Below are 16,968 nucleotides of genomic sequence, written 5' to 3' on the forward strand. Positions count from 1 at the left end.
AATTACAGTAGTATTATTATGCTGGCTACGAGCATATGAGCATTTCTGTGGGACGAAATCAGGCGACGTTTATCGGTCGATCCGATGCTGGAAGGTTGTTGCTCCCGGTGGCACAATGGGGCAATGTTTAAAAAACAAACTGAAATCATTTCCATGAAATGCTGCTGTCGCCGCCACCGCCGCAGCGAATGAGAAGCGTCTTGTAGCTTCAAGCGATCGAGACGGAGTCAAGGCATCTGCCGGCGGTACACGGTCCACCGTATAACTTTCGAGCATACCTGAGTGGACAAGGGTTGTACTATGTTGTGCTAGACCTGTGAAAGCCTATTGCTGGTTATAAACTTGTCCATTACACGATAAAAAACAAAGAAATAGCAAACTAAAGTAATTTGTTCCCAGAAATAACTCATCTACCGAAAGAAATTTCTTTCGGTTCCCGGTCTTTATTTGGCGCTCCACCGTGACCGCACTAGAATCATTCTATCAGTCCGCATGTTGTCTTCATCCGTATGCTAACAGATGCTGTTCAAGGAACGACTGACACTAACCGAGTTGGTTGGAACTAATGGCAACGATTATAGCTGAATTGTTATTGATACATTAGTTTTCGTTCCAGCTGGACTCTTCGATCACGGATAATGATGCCATGTATTATAGCTATGCAATTGTGCCTAACAGTTTTCGAAGTACCGCGAATCACTTGAACAGCAAGTATGCATATTTGCATGATTTATTTCTTAGCTAGCCGTTGCGTTTGTTAAACTTTCCAAACAGCCAGTGGTGTTCTTGCACTTCACTAGTGAAGGCTTTTTGTTTTTAAACCATATAGTCGTTTAATTAAATAGTCACATAAACTATTGCATATGATGTCAGTATACCTCAGATATCGTTCACTGATACCCATAATTACGTCGACCACTGGCGCATTTCGAAAATAGAGTGTCGACGAATATATATATATATATGTACAACGATAGCGTCTTCAGTTTCCATCATCTTAGGCCTCACTCTATGCATGCATCGTTCTACCAACGCTTCAGCTGACACGGCCTTTGAGTGGACGCGATTGAAAAGCGATTCTATCTTACGTGCGAACTTAGTAAAACGCGTTTATACCCCAACCTTACGGTGTTCCAAAAATGAACGCGTGAGCTGACAGATACGTTTACAACGTAGATACGCTTTTATACTATCACCAGGATAAAACTTGTATGCTTTTATGCACCACAAGCCAAAAGCTCGATTTAACAGAAACCGATTGACGATCTCTTTTTAGGACTACGTGTTAACCCAGTCACCAAGTAGGAGAAATACTGTGTTTCAAAGCAAACTAGAAACTCACGTGTGATGAGCAGGGTATTTTAAGTTCAGCTCTTCAATGTGAGGAACACTGAGGAAGTTCATCTTGGAAACGGGATATTTCGAATAGGAACAAGTACGGACGAGGATATACGAAGCGAAAAATTAAGGCAGCAGACATCGCGTGCCTTACGTATAAGAGAAAAAAAAAATATTTCTTTTTCCGAGTTTTGTTTTAACAAATAATTATGTAGCCTCAGCTTCTGCCACCGCTCCGTTTGTTAAATGTGATCGGGAACAAACTTCAAGATGTTTGTGGGTAAGGAGCGCTGTTTCTGGCCAGGTTTTTGGTTATGTATTTTTTTATAACATTATTTAGATTAAAGAAGTACGAAACAATAAAGACATGGATTGCCCCATAAAATATACAGCTTCATGTTTGATATGGCAAAAACCTGAAAGTTAAGACAATGAAAATCATAGCATCAAGCATCCATACATCGTCCTACATTGTGAGCCTACCTTTGTGTTCAGCGACCTCAAAAGAGAGCTTTGAAATGGAATTTCCTATCCATCTCGTAAATCACGTTATTCACTAAAACTCAGAGAATAAAACTTGAGAAACTGGTTTGTTTGTTATTAGATGTATCTTCTGTAAGATCGTCCACATAATGGGCTACGTTCTGCGTAGGCCACAAAGTATCAATTTTCAAACTTATAAATAATGTTGTCTTGTGCATAGTACGTAAGTTAAAATGTTATCTACTTTATGAGCTTAGTATCCAGACATAGCTTTAACAACTGAAACAAACTGACAATATTTAGGTTTCCAGATTGCTGTTCTATGGACTTCTTCTCTGTAGCGTGCGTAGAGTGATATTTAACATAAATAACAAAAAAAACATCGACGCAAAAAAGAACGAGTATTCGAGCGAGAAGAATCAGACCCATACAAGTGGGCAAAAAGATTCAAATATGACACAACCTATTTTGAACGCATGAACCTGAACAAGGCTTCAGATTCTGCATGCGGACTCTATGCCAGCTTCTGAAGGCGTATAGCTCGTTTTTCTGCGAAGATTCACTCACCATAATGTTTCGAGTTTAAAGTTGTGTACGACTGCTAATCGCTGTTTCAGTATTATACACCTGGCCACAGGCCCTACAACGGGTTAGGGATGCCTCAATCGTATAACAGCTTTTGATTTCGAAAAATAGAATCTTATGTAGTGTGTATCAAAAAGCACTGAAGATTTCAGCCCTTATTGCCTAGACAGATTTTGTCGGCCCAGATACATACAGAAGTTAATCTTCTGAGTGTTCCTAGATGTGTGCAATCTGGTGCCCCGATAGATCTTCCATCTCCAGTGCTTCCCTTTCCCGGTGGGTCAGCCGGCGTTGCGGAAGATAAAACCGGAGCCTGCTTTGATATTCTCTCAGAAGGATTTTCTTTCATCTGCCAAAATGCATGTTCGTACCGTGATTCTGTTCTCTGCACTGACGCTGGCCATTATGGCCGGCCCGGCCGTCAAATCTGGGTCAGAGCCCATCACAGCCTCGTCTACGGTTAACCCTGCCACGGATAAAGCTCCTGCTATGGCCCCAAGAGGCACAAGAACCAACACGACCAAGTCGGTCGCTCACGAAGCCATCAATAAGTTAGTTCAAAATATGCCTGTTGTGCAGAATATTGCCGGTATTACAGAAACAATTGTTGGTGATGCCCCGGCAGCCGATGTAGCTCAGAGTGAAGCTGCGGCCGACATCCCTCAAGGTAGGATCCTCGTTTAACGTAAATGCGTACGACCTGCAGTACTTCCGTTGCAATATTTTTATTTTCGCAAACACAAAAAATAGTAAGATCTCTTTACTCAAAGTGCGATCATAAAATTTAAAATTGTAGTCATTCTAAAATAATTATGGACAGTGCTACCTTGACAAATCGAGCTTACAATGCAATGAAATGCTTCTAATAACTTGATGTCTGCTGTTTATTCAGTATTTATTATAATTTGCCATTTTCTTAACCGAACTTAAAGAAAGAAGTAACGCAGCGACAAGAGCCAATAAATAATTATACAAAGCAGTGACAGAATCGCCTCAAGCTTCTCAAACATATAAGTACCCGCTAACCATAAACTTATCTTTAAAGATAATGTAATCATAACGTAGCCGTTTGCCCATGCGACTGAACAGGTCCTATATTGTGCAGTACGATTATTAAAGTATTGATTGCTCATATCTAATCAGTTCTATAATTAACCTAAAATAAGCCCAGAAAACACCTAAGATCCCTAATCAAATATAGCTCAAATTAAGCCGTAGAAAAGGCACACGTTTAACTGCTACTAAAACGTAGATAATTGTTTTATCGAGCAACTCCGAGAGTGAAATAATTAGTCATATAAATTTTATTCACGTATGAGCATAGCTCTCGTTAACATTCTAGCAAAAGTTCTAAACCGCTGCTAACTTGAAAATGGAGAAAATGCACAGCTAACTTTGATCTAAAATACTTCTCAGTCCGTCAGCAGCATCTAGATCCGTGTGAACAGGGTCAAGGCGTATGTATGAGCGGGTTTGATTGTACCCTTCAACGAGGCGAAAACATTGGAAACTGCGACGGAGGGGGCGTTTGCTGTCATAGTAAGTTTCGTGTCTGTGAACATATGTAGAAGTTTCTTACGCTACTGCTACCGAAATTTTACACCGTTTTTCAGCCAGCCTTTTGCTAGGGGAAAGGATGATCGTTAGGTCCATCATAAGTGACGACTGGTTTTTGCCGGAGCAATTTAAGTTGAGCCAGGTGGGTGCTTGCGTACAAACTAGAAAGACATTACGTTAGCGAAGAGTTAAATACACAGGGTGAACGCCGTCGAAAATACATTGCATGTTATGCATGTGAACTATTTATTTACTGTAACTTGTAGTTCTTTGCAACTGATGTACAGTCGCTTGACAAATTTCATAATCTGAAAGAAAGCAAAATTACACCAAGGATTTTTTTCTATCGACACCTTATAACAGCAGAAAAATGGCCAACTACGTATTCAATTGGATTTGAATTAAAAAAAAAAAACGTGTATTTTTACCAAATATCTTACGAATGTGAGGTCTCATAATAAGTCAACCTTTACCTGAAATTATTTTTAGTTGCGAAAACGTGTGAAAAAGGCAAAGAGGTAGAGATCTCAACGAACAACACCTACTTTATCGAGCCACAAAAGGTGTGGGATCCCGAAGGCTCGATTCATTGCGGAATTCGGATTCGTAAACTCACTCCCCTTGGGCAGCATATATGTCAAATGAAGCTGGACTTCGTCAACTTTAATATCGTTGGACCGGATCCGCAATCGGGCAAATGCAAATATGACATGCTCACGATCGAAGGAGCAGACGCCAATACTCGCGTCCACAATTTGTGCGGACTCAACGACGGTCAACATGGTTAGTGTTCTGATCAACAGGAAATTTATGTCAGGTCATAGCAGCAACGAAATCTATTAAGAGATATACAGCGGCTTAGACTGCGTTAGAATGTGAACGGGACTATTTTTCATTTTAACTTCAAGTTTGCTGGAAATTACACCATGCAATGTGTATGTGAGAAAGTTAATGAGGTGTTCGCACAATCTGTCAGTCGATCTGTTGATCTACCATAAGTTGACCAACAAACTTGTATTGAACTGTTTTAGTTTATGTGGACGTGAAGCATACTGACTCCATCAAACTTCGTATGAACATCGATTACTCGAAAGATCCAAACCGAGTGCGAAAATGGAACATCCGTGTCACACAATTGCCTTGCCATTCACCCCGCCTTGCGCCTCCCGGATGTCTTCAGTATTTCGAAGAATATAGCGGAATCGTTAAGAGCTTCAATTACCGACCTCAAGGAGTCAATGAGACCTCCTATCCTCTCGGACTTAGGTACAATAACCGTCATATATATATATATATATCACATTACGCAAGCGAACAGTCCACATATAGATTCCACTTAGGATGGGGTCCATGTACAGGACTCTTGTCATGTAAGGCTATTCGTGACATATGAGCTGTACATACTTTTGCACAATTCACAAGCAAAGTGACTGACTGTATTTCTTATTTTCTTTCTTTATTTCGTATTTGTATATCGATATGCATGTTCAGGTACGCAATTTGCTTTAAACGTGGCCCGGACTCGTGTCGCGTCTTCTTCCGAAAGGCTGGGCCGTTCGGACTCGGCGAAGCCCCTGAGCCTCACTATAATCCAAGCGAAATCGACACCGAGTGCTACAGCAAAAATGCTACGACCGGAGCCATTAAGGTCAAGGCCTACTTACAAATTGATAACGTCAGACACTGTGGAAGAAACTTTGCGGATGAGTACAAAACAGGTACGAACGTTTCCAATTCTGAGCACCAGTGCTGAAAGATGTGCAAGAAACATTGTATGGAATATAGCATAAGGACAATGCAAGGTAGCATTTCAGACTATAGACCTGCCATTTGTGCCGATATCGACTGTCAATAGTATGCAATTATTTTGTTACTGCTAAATAAGCGCTAGCAAATCCTTTCTGTATATAGGGTAAACACACATGCAAAAATGCTAATTACTTAACGAAGTAAACAAAATCTCCTGTAAATTTTAGCTGAGTAACCAGTAAGTCCATCTCACTGCTTATGTACTACTAGAACGTACGCAGAAATATTCTAAAAGTTTCGTTTTTGATTAATGAAACTTCCACTTGCCTCGCACTGCATTTAGAGGACAACGGAATAAACGCAATCACGTTCGTTTCGCCGGACTCCGAGGAGACTCGTGATAAAGAGATTCCAGGCCAACCGCCAGGCTTCAAATTCATTTACCGCTTACTGGCTTGCGGTAGTGGCAACTAGGCGTCCAGTCATTGTTACGCTAGCCATTGTATTGATATCAAACTGAACTAGACGTTTCTATCTCTGACCTACGAAAATGAAACAGGCCCTTTTAAATGTCCTGATTTCCTTTTATTGTGGCAGCAAATTACAGTCTTAGGGCTTCTTTTATCTGACACATTCCCTCTTCCTTATGCTATTAGTTAATTGCGATGTACTATAAAAATGGTGAACTGCATATTTAATATATATATTACCATTTACCTTGCTGAACTTCATATATGTCTACGTGGATGATAAGATAATAAAAAATAATTTAATAAATTAATAAAAAATAAACATTGTACATATATAAGACATCTGATGCTTCAGTTTCTATTGAGTTAGTCTTATGCAAAATAGCAGACGCAAAATTTCTGTCCGCTAACATTGGCGTCTAATTAAATGTTTATTTCATATGAGGTGTTTTTAGTAAACACTCCGTATATGCACAGCTAGATATAGCGGTGTAAGCGATTTAGCACAAATAGCGTTTGTTGACTGAAGCCGAAACCCTGAAATAATTCAACGGCTCGCATTTTTCACATTATGCTGTAAATCAAAATGTACCGAAGTTATTGATTACCGATAAAACAGTATATTTTATTGAATTTGGAGTTTACGCGCATCTGTCGTACAGAACGCAGAAACATAGGATATTGACGCCCTAGCAAGCTAAGGACAGTTAGTGTCCTCCAGCGCTTAGCGTTATCATTATCAACTATTTTACTATCATTGTTGTTATTCTGCGCGCGTTGAATTATAAGCAATCGATACGTCTGGTATAATGTTCGCATTTATCTTAACTGTCGTATGTGCTATTTTTAACTGAACGCCTATTGGATATATACATATACGTACTAAATAGGTAAATATTTAAATTTGTCCTTTCTGCTTTTGACAGCTATACACGTTTGCGGTATATTTCCACGCTGTGATCCATTACGTCATGGTTTGATGTCAACTTCAACAAATAACAATGGCCAGTGCTAGACGCGATTGCAGTACATATGTTATTGTTATTATCATCATCATTGTTACGACATTGTGCGGCAAGCATTAGAAGAATATACGAGTTTCGGCGTACTTATCTGATGCTTATGCTTGTGAATCCGAATTAGAACGGACCTGTCACAGATGTTTTAATCGAATGATGATGGCTACGCATTGTTGCCTACGAGGCTGCTTCATATTATCACGTTGAACCGCTTGTACCCTTCCTTCTAGTTCGACTACGCAAGCGTTTCGAGCTTCGCCATAACAACAATAATGTCTTTACGACGGACCGAAAGGACGCTGAGGTAGCTAGGGTGAAGACAGAAAATATCCGCGGATTGATTTATTGGACAGCATTAACTGAAACACAGCAGCAGTAGCTGCTCTAGATAAATCCTTTGTCTATAAGATAAAGCCGGCTAGCGTTTCGCTTATTTTAGATGTTCCAGTTCCTTCAGCTAACGTCCGCTAGCGTCAGTTGCAACTTCAAGCTTCAGTTCTTATAATACTAGAGGGACATCCGTCTTGCCCTCAATCATAGTTTAGTACGAACAGATCCACATCCTGCTTCAGATCGAGAAAGATATTTAAATATTTACACGCTAGCTGTTCTTCTTTAACTTAACTATGGAAGCAACTGTCGATTATAAATATGGCTTCATCAAACAAACATCAGACCAGTATTTCGGTACACCGATGTCAATGAACAATAACCATTTCATATTCGTGGCATTCACGCAGACCTTGAGAATATTTGGGGTGAATTTTATTCTGGCTTCTTATAAATTGACCCAATCATCTCATTGTACTAGGCCACGTCGTTGACGTATTTGTTTACAGTGGCAAACGAACAGACGTGGTTTCCACAAATTTAAGCGTAACCTTTTTGGTCCCGGTTACCGAAGAGCTCAATAAATATACTTCGATCAATGCATGATATCGCATTCTTGCAGGATGTTAGTTTGTCAACAGCCTTTCTTCATCTATGTGTGGCACAGCCATGTTGACTTTTCATCCTGTGTTTACCGATTGCTTGCACTTAGTGACAAGAAAATGATGTCTGACCTGTGAACCTTGACAAGAGCTTGTAAATGTTGAGCTGTACATTGATAACACCACTTCGTCTAATGAGTTAAAATATGACGGCATTTAATATTTTGTACTATCAAAGTGTTCCTTCTATTTAGCTCGTCGTACTCGTGATAAAACAGTGCCTGGATATTATGTTCCGTAACTTGTCGACAATTTTGAGAACGAAAGCGACACAAATATCTTTAGGCTGTTTTGCGTCTTGACAATAAACAGCATGAATTTTTTTTATAGGCCTGTTTGTTCACTTATTGTTATGCAATTGTAACGTGTGGCGAATTCTTGAAGCGAAGAGTTTCACTCACCTTCAAGGCGTCCTATCGTAGGTTTGAGTAAAGGTCTTTAACAATATTCGCACACCTACTAATGTCAGCTTTTAAATAACCAGCGGCGATCGGACACTCTTCTTTTCTGAGATATGTGACCTTAAAGCCATTTAGATAGAAAAACAGTGAACACTTTTTGACAACTCCATATTAATAGTATTCAAGCCCTAATAAAATTACGCGCGTTTCTAGTAGGCCGAAAGACCTATGACGTGATAATATAATAATGCATCTATAATAGGTAAATGCGTCTTGCCTTTGAAGGAAAAAGAGGAAAATTTGAGCGATCCAAGGAAACACGCAATGCATTCAAAAATAAGTGAAACAATGAAAAAAATGTATAGCTTTTTGACTCATAATACTGTGTGCATAGGAGCGTAAGTAAGCCGTAATAAGCCGTGATTAACATCGTTCCGGAAATCAAAGGCTATCGTAATTCAGCTTCGGATCATTTTCTATAAAATTACATTACTTTTTTAATGCTTGTGCCTGCTCCTTCGCCGCCAGGAAGTGGGCCAGGAAGGACATATTGAAAGAACTTGCATATTCCTTTATATATGAAACATCTTCAGCTCACTAGCTAGCGCAGTCATACAATGCATGTGTTTTTTTCGCGTTAAAACGAATCTATTTTTGAAAACGTATAGACCTTCATGTGTTCACTTTATGTGACGATTTATGTAATAACGTGTCGGAGCTTTGTCAGATTGTGTTTCTTCAAAGATTTAGAACTGCCTCACTTCCCAATAAATCATTTGTACCTTGATGACCCGATACGAACTGTTGCAGTTATGATAGCTAGGACCTGTCGTGCGGGGTATTCTAGCGCTTATTGCTCTCCCACCGATGGCTCAACTAAGCCCAGCCCTATTGAGCAACTATAACAGTACGAAGACGAAGTAAAGGGATGAAATGCACAGGCCACTCACTACTACGTTTGAAAACATGCGCAAATTTGAAGACTATTTTATGAGTAAAGATGTTCTTCGATGGCCTTTTCAAAATTATTCCTAATTTAAAACCATAAACGGTAACCATTCGTAAAACACATAAGAAGTAAACATATGAACTAATGCATGAAAAAAGTCGTAATTTTAACCCGTACTACGAACCATTCCTACATATAACAACATTAATAGCGAATCATTCTCATTTCCACCTTGATAGAGAATTCCGAAAGCAAGGCTCATGTTCCGTGGCCTTTTGAAATCAGTTTGAGGTGTATTTGATCTATCCGGCCGCTGGCAGCCTTTTTTTCTATTAAAGCCGTCTTTTGGCTTTGGTATTGTTCTCGTTATTCTTCTACCCTCTCACTTTTTCTCTCTTTTTTTTCACGCTATCATCACGCGTACGACTTCACTCACATGTTATGAATTTGCACGCAAGTCTCAGAATCAGGCCGGTCTGACCGCGTGCCAAGCACGTGCACACTTACCTCTACGGAGTCTACCCACAGACGCCAACAAAAATTGTTTCTGCGCTCGAATGACTATTGCTGTTGTCAGCGACTCAGCCGCAGCCGGTGATAACGTACAGCTTACATACGTACATGTAGCAATTGAATATTCACATACATCAGTCGTATGCAGAAACGTGTCATTGTGTGTACGTGATAAAGAGGCTACCCAGGAAGCATACGAAGGTAATGTAATGATGAAAATGAGCTGCTATATCGATCAGTGTCGTTGGTATTGACGCCGTTTGTAAGTAACAGTCGCGGTAAGGTTGACGGTATCATCATCCGGAAGAATCAGCTTGCTCCAACTATTACGGCGGTTATTTCTAAGAAGCAATAAATATCGTCAGCTCTCAGTCGGTCACAAAACAGGTAAAATAGTTGTTTATGAGACACCGTGTATTAAAGTGATTTACTGTAACCGTGTTCCGTTCAGTAAAGTGGGCCCTTCCACAAGCTAAACTGTGGCCTTTTTATTATTATTATTATTATTTTGATGTCTACGAAAGCCACACCTTAATAATCATGGAAACACATACGATATAAGAATTATAGCTTAGAAGCAGCTAAGTAACTGTAGAGAAACTGCATTTGAAGCAAGTTTCGGTGACGATTTTTGATGATCTCCCTTGGGAACGTTGTCGCTTAAGGTATTCGATTTTCTTATTTGGATGGACACTGTAAAACAGGTGGATGCTAATTGAGAGCTTTGTTCCAGTAAGTCATGCAAGTGACCATAGACCGCATATTTCAGTCATACATATTTCAGTATCAGTCGTTTTACGTCATATTATCACTAGAATAGAATTTCTAAAATAAAAAAGTTTTTTTTTTTAAATTTTTTTTTAACAAATCTGAGTTAACATTACTCATTATGATCATATTGGTCAGTGTATAATATTATGTTTACGTTAAAGGCTTAATGATGATCGATTGTAGTAGGCGTTTCTATCCTATTTTTTCTATATAAATTTCATCGTGCCGTTGACTCCCTTGTGCTCTTTAAACCTCCTATTGCAAGAATTAATTACTCTTGTGCTTTGTCGCATTGGCTTATGCGACACGAATTTCTGTTGAAGTGTCTGTGATGAATTGAGTGAGGAAAACTACATCAGGAGATTAGCATCTGGGGAAAAAACGTGTTTGACGGATTAACAGGTTAGCGATCACTAAGTACCAATATCCTCAATAAGTTTTTAGCAAGCATATTGATTGAGGATCGTCCCTGAATATTGCCTGAAATACAGGATATCATGTATTAATAATTCGCATATATATTACTCAGCTATCAGAAGCGACATCGACGTTTATTTTTGAGCGCTCCTCAAGAAAAGGCCGATCGTCAACAACCCAATAGGATAGGCTTAAATGACAACGGGATTGTCAATAATGGAATGATTCTCTGAAAGAACGTAGCTTTTTTCAACCAGCGAATGTTTCCACGTTTGTGACCAGGTGAGAGTGATTGGGAAAGCGTTCTAAAATGTGTAAGAGCGTACATGGTGTGGGAAGGCAGAATTCGACGTGCAGAAGGGGTATCAGAGCAAGGGCCGTATAACGGAAGGGGAGCGGGGACAAATCACTCGGAATTGCCGGATAACAAACCATTATACACTGAGGCAGCCGCGCATACATACAGATCTGGCTAAAATTTTAAGCCGACCATGAAAATAAAGGATAGTCATATTCTGGGAAGGACAAATAAGGTCAAGATCGGACTATGCTGAGTGTGTATCTGTCTGTGTGACTCTACTTCTCTCCCTTTTCCCTTTCTGGTGACGTTTTTTTCAAAACCTAAGTTATCGAGGGGTCGTCTTCTCTCCACAATTGAGTCGTGTTGAGTTCATAAAAGCGACATTCAAGTAGCTGATCCGCTCGAAAAATTACAGTGCGCTAAAATACCCGAGTTAGCCAGTGTCAGACTAGCTCAATTTTGAAGCTCGTTGACGGTAGCGCGTACAAAAGCACTAAGTACAACATCTAGCTTAGGTGAAGTTTCGCTCATTTCAGTTAATGACAATAGTTTAAGGTTCACTTATTAGTCAGAAATGAGTGGTTGGACTTTTATGGCCGTATGAGCCTCGGAAAGCATCCCGTAGTACTGTACATTTGGATATATACGAATGATAGTCCTGTTACATTGTTAGTTGCGCGTATTTACTTCGGAGTTAATTTGGTACTACAAAATGATTCCGTATATAGGTCCGACGTCAGAGCAGTGAGTACTCGTTTCAGTGCACTCACAAGCCAGCGGTACAGCTGAGTGGAATAGGGACAAATTGAAGTCCGCAAGTTGGTAATCGTAAAAAACATTCATATACTAGTTAATATTAGCGTTCAGAATTACTTCGAATTAACTCGACCTTAAGAAGGTGATCCGAGCTGCGTTACGTCAAATAGCTATGAATTCGACAACAAGTTCTATAGCTTAACGGAAGTTAAAGGAATTATTTATTGACAAGTTTGAAGGAAGCAGGTGAAAATTAATTTTGGACACAAAACATCGTATCCTTCACTTTAACACAAAACTGTTATGACACCCATTTTTTTTTTTTATCATAGTGAGAACTTTTGCATAATCGGCTAATCTTCTGTAAAATTGGTACCGAAAAATTAGCGAGTGAAAGTACCTTCGAAGTGTAGCGATATTAATCAGAGTCTGCTTGGGGAACTGATAAGGGAATCTTAGACATACGCTAGAATTTTGACAAATTTTCGCAAAAGAGAATAGCGGTTAAATTATAACATGGGCATAATCCCAAATGTGACGCGCTACTTGAATCTGTCTATCAAATAATTCCGCATGCTAAATATTTAAATATAATTTATTTAGTATTCAAACCGGTCATGTTCTTTATTAGGGTAAATTGCTGTTCGTGTCCCGTTGCAATACTCTCTAGCTTGAAATGACTTAATATCTAGTAAACATGCCGTCTACAAAGACTGAGGAACAGCTAGATTTTAAAAGCGCCGTTCTGTCTCTAAATATTCGTTTGTTTGTCAATAATAGTATAAAGGCAAACACAGGATAATTCGCTGTTCTTATTCTTTTGTGCAGAACCACTGAACATGACATCGAACTTATTTCTCACCAATGCTTTCTATGAATACGTTGGAGTACGGGAGTATCTGTCAGGGAAAAACCTATTCATCACAGGATGTACTGGATTCGTCGGGAAGGTGCTTCTCGAAAAGGTGAAATTCCTTTATTAGTTTTAAGCAAATGAATCACATTAGAGTTTTCACCAAAGCAAAAAAAAAAAAGGTCGAGCATCATATCCGTTAAAGAATTATTACGTTTAGAGCGATTAGGATTTTAAAACCCGTTCATGTTATGTATATTCTAAGCTTCAGGGAAAGTAATCTAAGTTCAGTTTTCTAACTTTTCGTCTAGAGCGATGATATCTCGCATTATGCTTGTCTTTTATTTTGCCAGTACCTGATCAGTTCTGACTCAATGAAATGGGTTAACTTTCAGATATTGCGTTCTTGCCCCGACGTAGCATCGATCTATGTACTGGGACGCGAAAAGAAGGGCCATTCCCTGCAGCAACGCTTTACAGATATATTCAACAGTGCGTTATTCGATCGAGTACGCAAGGAAAATCCGACGGCCATAGAAAAGGTTCGCGAGAGATTATCGAAGTTAGATTGGGCTACCCGGGACAGAATTGTGTGGCTAAACAGAATTAACAAAATCCTGTTTCAATACATATATCGACGCGAAGCGAACACCTAACTGGTCTCTAGCATACTATCAACAAATTAGCTAAGCTGTACAAATTCTTTTTTACTGCTATTATTGCAAGGTGAAAATGATTGAAGGAGACATGCTACACGAAGGCCTCGGCATATACCCATCCGACTTGCAGAAGCTCCGGAGCTGTATCAACGTAGTCATGCATAACGCGGCCTCTGTGCGTTTTGACGAGCCGCTCCGAAACGCCGTTAGAATGAATCTTTTCGGTACAAAACGTATCCTCGAGCTTTGCGCCACCCTTGATAAGCTTGAGGTACTTGTGCACGTGTCTACATGTTACGCCAACTGTGATCTCGATACGATAGAAGAGAAAATCTATCCTCAAGAATACGAGCCTGAACAGATCATGCGTATGGTCGAATGGCTCGACGATGAAGCACTAGAATCTGTTCAGAAGAAGCTTTTGGGCAACAAGCCAAACACATACACCTTCACTAAAGGTCTAGCCGAGACAATGATCAAACAGTTCCACGACGCCGCCATGACCCGGTATGAGCAATCGCACAAGGAGGCATGCTCCCACAACAAAAACAACCACAACTCCGCTACTGTCAGACCTGATGAAGATGTGAAGCCTGCTTCTATAAAGAAACCTTTTGCGATATCAATCGTTAGACCTTCAATTGTGGTCGGGTCTTTGGCTGAGCCGGTGCCGGGTTGGGTAGATAACTACAATGGTCCCAACGGCATGGTACTTGCTACGGCTCTCGGCGTTCTTCGGTCCATATATTCGAAGAAGGAGATGCGCGCCGATTTCATTCCAGTCGATATTGTGGCGAATACGATTCTTGTGGTGGCCTGGCACACAGGCATGTTCCGTCCTCAAAATGTGCTCGTATATAACTGCGCTGCCGGCGATCGCGCACCACCATTAACTTGGGCCGATTTCGAAAACTACCAAGGCACCCTAATCGCAAAGGTTACATTCAACAAGGCCTTCCGCTATCCTAAAATCCACCTGCGTGGTAACTGGATTCTTCATCGCACCTCGATGCTGCTGGAACACTATGTGCCCGCATATGTCATGGACAAAATATACCAGCTTCTGGGTAAGGAGCCACAGTTCATGAAAATGTACGACAAACTGACCGCAATGCAGAACGCGCTCACTTTTTTCACGACCAACCAGTGGTGCTTCCGTACTGAAAAGGTCGAGCGGCTAAGACTTTGTTTGAGTGACAGCGACCGCCAGGAGTTCTGCACCGAGGTGAGCAACATTAGTTGGATTTCCTTTCTACATGATTACGTGCGCGGTCTACGAGATTTCGTCCTCAAGGAAAATCATAAGCACTCGTCCAATTGGTTCCAACGGCTCTATCTCTACGAACAGCTGATCAAGGTCGGGTTCGCGTTTGCAGTCTATAAAATGCTAGGTATCGGTAATATGGTGGCTTCCGTTTATGATAAACGAGGCGACTTTCGTCTATTAATGATTAGTCATCGTTACTAATATCAGTGGCAAGGTACGAATTTTATCCATGCATATAAAACAACGGAACGTAGAAAATCCATGGAATCCATTCTATAAAGACAACGGGAACACCTCTATATATGATAACTAATCATTTTATGCGATGATTGCGATGAGGCTGTGTTGCTTTGTGTATCACTACTCCAACATCAGCTGTTGTAGGACTGATTGAACACAGGGTTACATACCCTATGGGACATTGGAGCAAAAAATTTAAGATCTAGATTGTATGGCGACTTATTGATATCTAGTATTTGACACTAAATAGTGTTTAATATTCACTGAGTCGTGCAACCGAGTGGTCCTACGGGACATGGCAGGACTCATAATAACAGCAATATTGAGACAGAACGAAGGTACTTGGGAGCATCCTTTGTCTCCATTTTTATGATAGGCTAAAGCGACGACTTTTAACACGCAAATAGAGCAGGTCCATGACTTCTTAGCGTCTGCTTCGATTGGCCTAGTCGCTAGAAATTCTCTGTGACATCAGCTCATCCATATTTCAAACAACAGTTCAATGAATGAATGAACTTATAAACCAGCTTTCGACGACATGCAAAGTTCGTCCAAGTCGCTTAGATTAGAGCAGTAGACGGTGGTTCATTTTGACGGAGCTGACATAATTCCATAACAATACGTCGTAATTCTGACAGAAATATATTTATATGACTGACTCATAAACGGAATCGTGTTTTTATTTTTTATACTGTAAATTTCAGGTGTTGGCTTAAATAGCATACAAGCAATGTACAACTGATAAAAATGGGTATAACAGCAAAGAATCCTATTGACCCTATATGAGATTCGTTCTAGCTGTCATGCTTATTGGGACATAGACAGCAGCTTTTCTTCTATGGAAAGAGGGTTTGTTTTATTTGAAATCGCGAACTTTGGAGCTATTTAGCATTTCCATTGGTACTTTTAGCCTACATTTGACCAGGTAACTGTGGCTCGAGCCGTATTCGTCATAGAATTTTTACTACATTGTTCTTCCCGCGCTTAGTTAAAAAGGCCGCGAGAACCTCTTTTAGTCTTCACAGGCTTCATCTATTGTAAATACACTTTTTTTAAACGAGAAATATCTATGGAAAACTGAAGGCTTAAAGGAACTGCCAGGCGTTGGAAATCGGGCATACGGTAGCAAGCAGCTAAAATGATGTCAAATACTTTAATAAAAGGACGTTCAGTAGGCAAAGGGGAGAAGGTTCGGCACAAATGTTCCTTCAGTGCTTTGGATTACCGTTTCAGTGAAAACAAAAAGAAATAAATGTTTTTTACGTATATCTAGTATATAGTTTATGTCTATGTCGATATAATTTCTACTGCTTCACTTTCCGTTTTCTCATCACCCAAAAGTATACTGAGACATATTGCCCTTAACGTTCGTAGTTTGTTCACTTGGCATACAGTATTTCCGAGTGCAAACCATCCTAGAGAAAAAGAGAACTCGACCTCAAAACTACAGTTCCTTAATGCTAATTAACATTATTAGTTTGACTTCTATCGCTATTACCGCATTTTAAAGTTATCAACACTCTATAAAGTTAAATGCTATTCCACAAGAAGATCGCTTAGTGCGATTCCTTTGGCTCGGCTTTCGATATAATATGTTTTTTAACTAAGTGAGTTGATGAGTCCAATCAAAGCTATTTACTAGCTCACT

At 40.0% G+C, this 16,968-nt stretch overlaps 2 protein-coding genes across 2 annotated transcripts; both read left to right on the forward strand.

Moving 5' to 3' along the window:
• Window positions 1–2,073: 2,073 nt before the first annotated feature.
• On the forward strand, window positions 2,074–6,522 carry LOC111248001 (uncharacterized). Its single transcript, XM_022799664.2, has 6 exons — window positions 2,074–3,073; window positions 3,823–3,945; window positions 4,453–4,746; window positions 4,995–5,229; window positions 5,455–5,681; window positions 6,056–6,522. Exons 1-6 carry the CDS (start codon window positions 2,764–2,766, stop codon window positions 6,184–6,186), a joined length of 1,320 nt encoding a protein of 439 aa, XP_022655399.1. The 5' UTR covers window positions 2,074–2,763; the 3' UTR covers window positions 6,187–6,522.
• Window positions 6,523–7,362: 840 nt separating this feature from the next.
• Window positions 7,363–15,986, forward strand: LOC111247999 (fatty acyl-CoA reductase 1-like). Its single transcript, XM_086984150.1, has 5 exons — window positions 7,363–7,505; window positions 10,002–10,257; window positions 13,130–13,266; window positions 13,550–13,696; window positions 13,881–15,986. The coding sequence occupies exons 2-5, from the start codon at window positions 10,101–10,103 to the stop codon at window positions 15,279–15,281; spliced, it is 1,842 nt and encodes a 613-aa protein (XP_086840276.1). The 5' UTR covers window positions 7,363–7,505; window positions 10,002–10,100; the 3' UTR covers window positions 15,282–15,986.
• The last annotated feature ends 982 nt before the right edge of the window (window positions 15,987–16,968 follow it).

The sequence above is a fragment of the Varroa destructor genome, unplaced genomic scaffold (genome assembly GCF_002443255.2).
Source record: "Varroa destructor unplaced genomic scaffold, Vdes_3.0 BEIS01000003.1, whole genome shotgun sequence".
NCBI classification, from domain to species: Eukaryota; Metazoa; Arthropoda; class Arachnida; order Mesostigmata; family Varroidae; genus Varroa; species Varroa destructor.

What these genes read in the sequence shown, in the direction of transcription:
- LOC111248001 (XM_022799664.2), top strand. Translation starts at nt 2,764, where the DNA reads ATGCATGTTCGTACCGTGATTCTGTTCTCTGCACTGACGCTGGCCATT. An exon ending in TGCGGCCGACATCCCTCAAG is followed by an intron (nt 3,074 to 3,822) that starts GTAGGATCCTCG and finishes AATACTTCTCAG; the next exon opens with TCCGTCAGCAGCATCTAGAT. An exon ending in TGCGGATGAGTACAAAACAG is followed by an intron (nt 5,682 to 6,055) that starts GTACGAACGTTT and finishes CACTGCATTTAG; the next exon opens with AGGACAACGGAATAAACGCA.
- LOC111247999 (XM_086984150.1), top strand. Translation starts at nt 10,101, where the DNA reads ATGACTATTGCTGTTGTCAGCGACTCAGCCGCAGCCGGTGATAACGTA. An exon ending in TACCCAGGAAGCATACGAAG is followed by an intron (nt 10,258 to 13,129) that starts GTAATGTAATGA and finishes TCTTTTGTGCAG; the next exon opens with AACCACTGAACATGACATCG. An exon ending in GGAAGGTGCTTCTCGAAAAG is followed by an intron (nt 13,267 to 13,549) that starts GTGAAATTCCTT and finishes GTTAACTTTCAG; the next exon opens with ATATTGCGTTCTTGCCCCGA.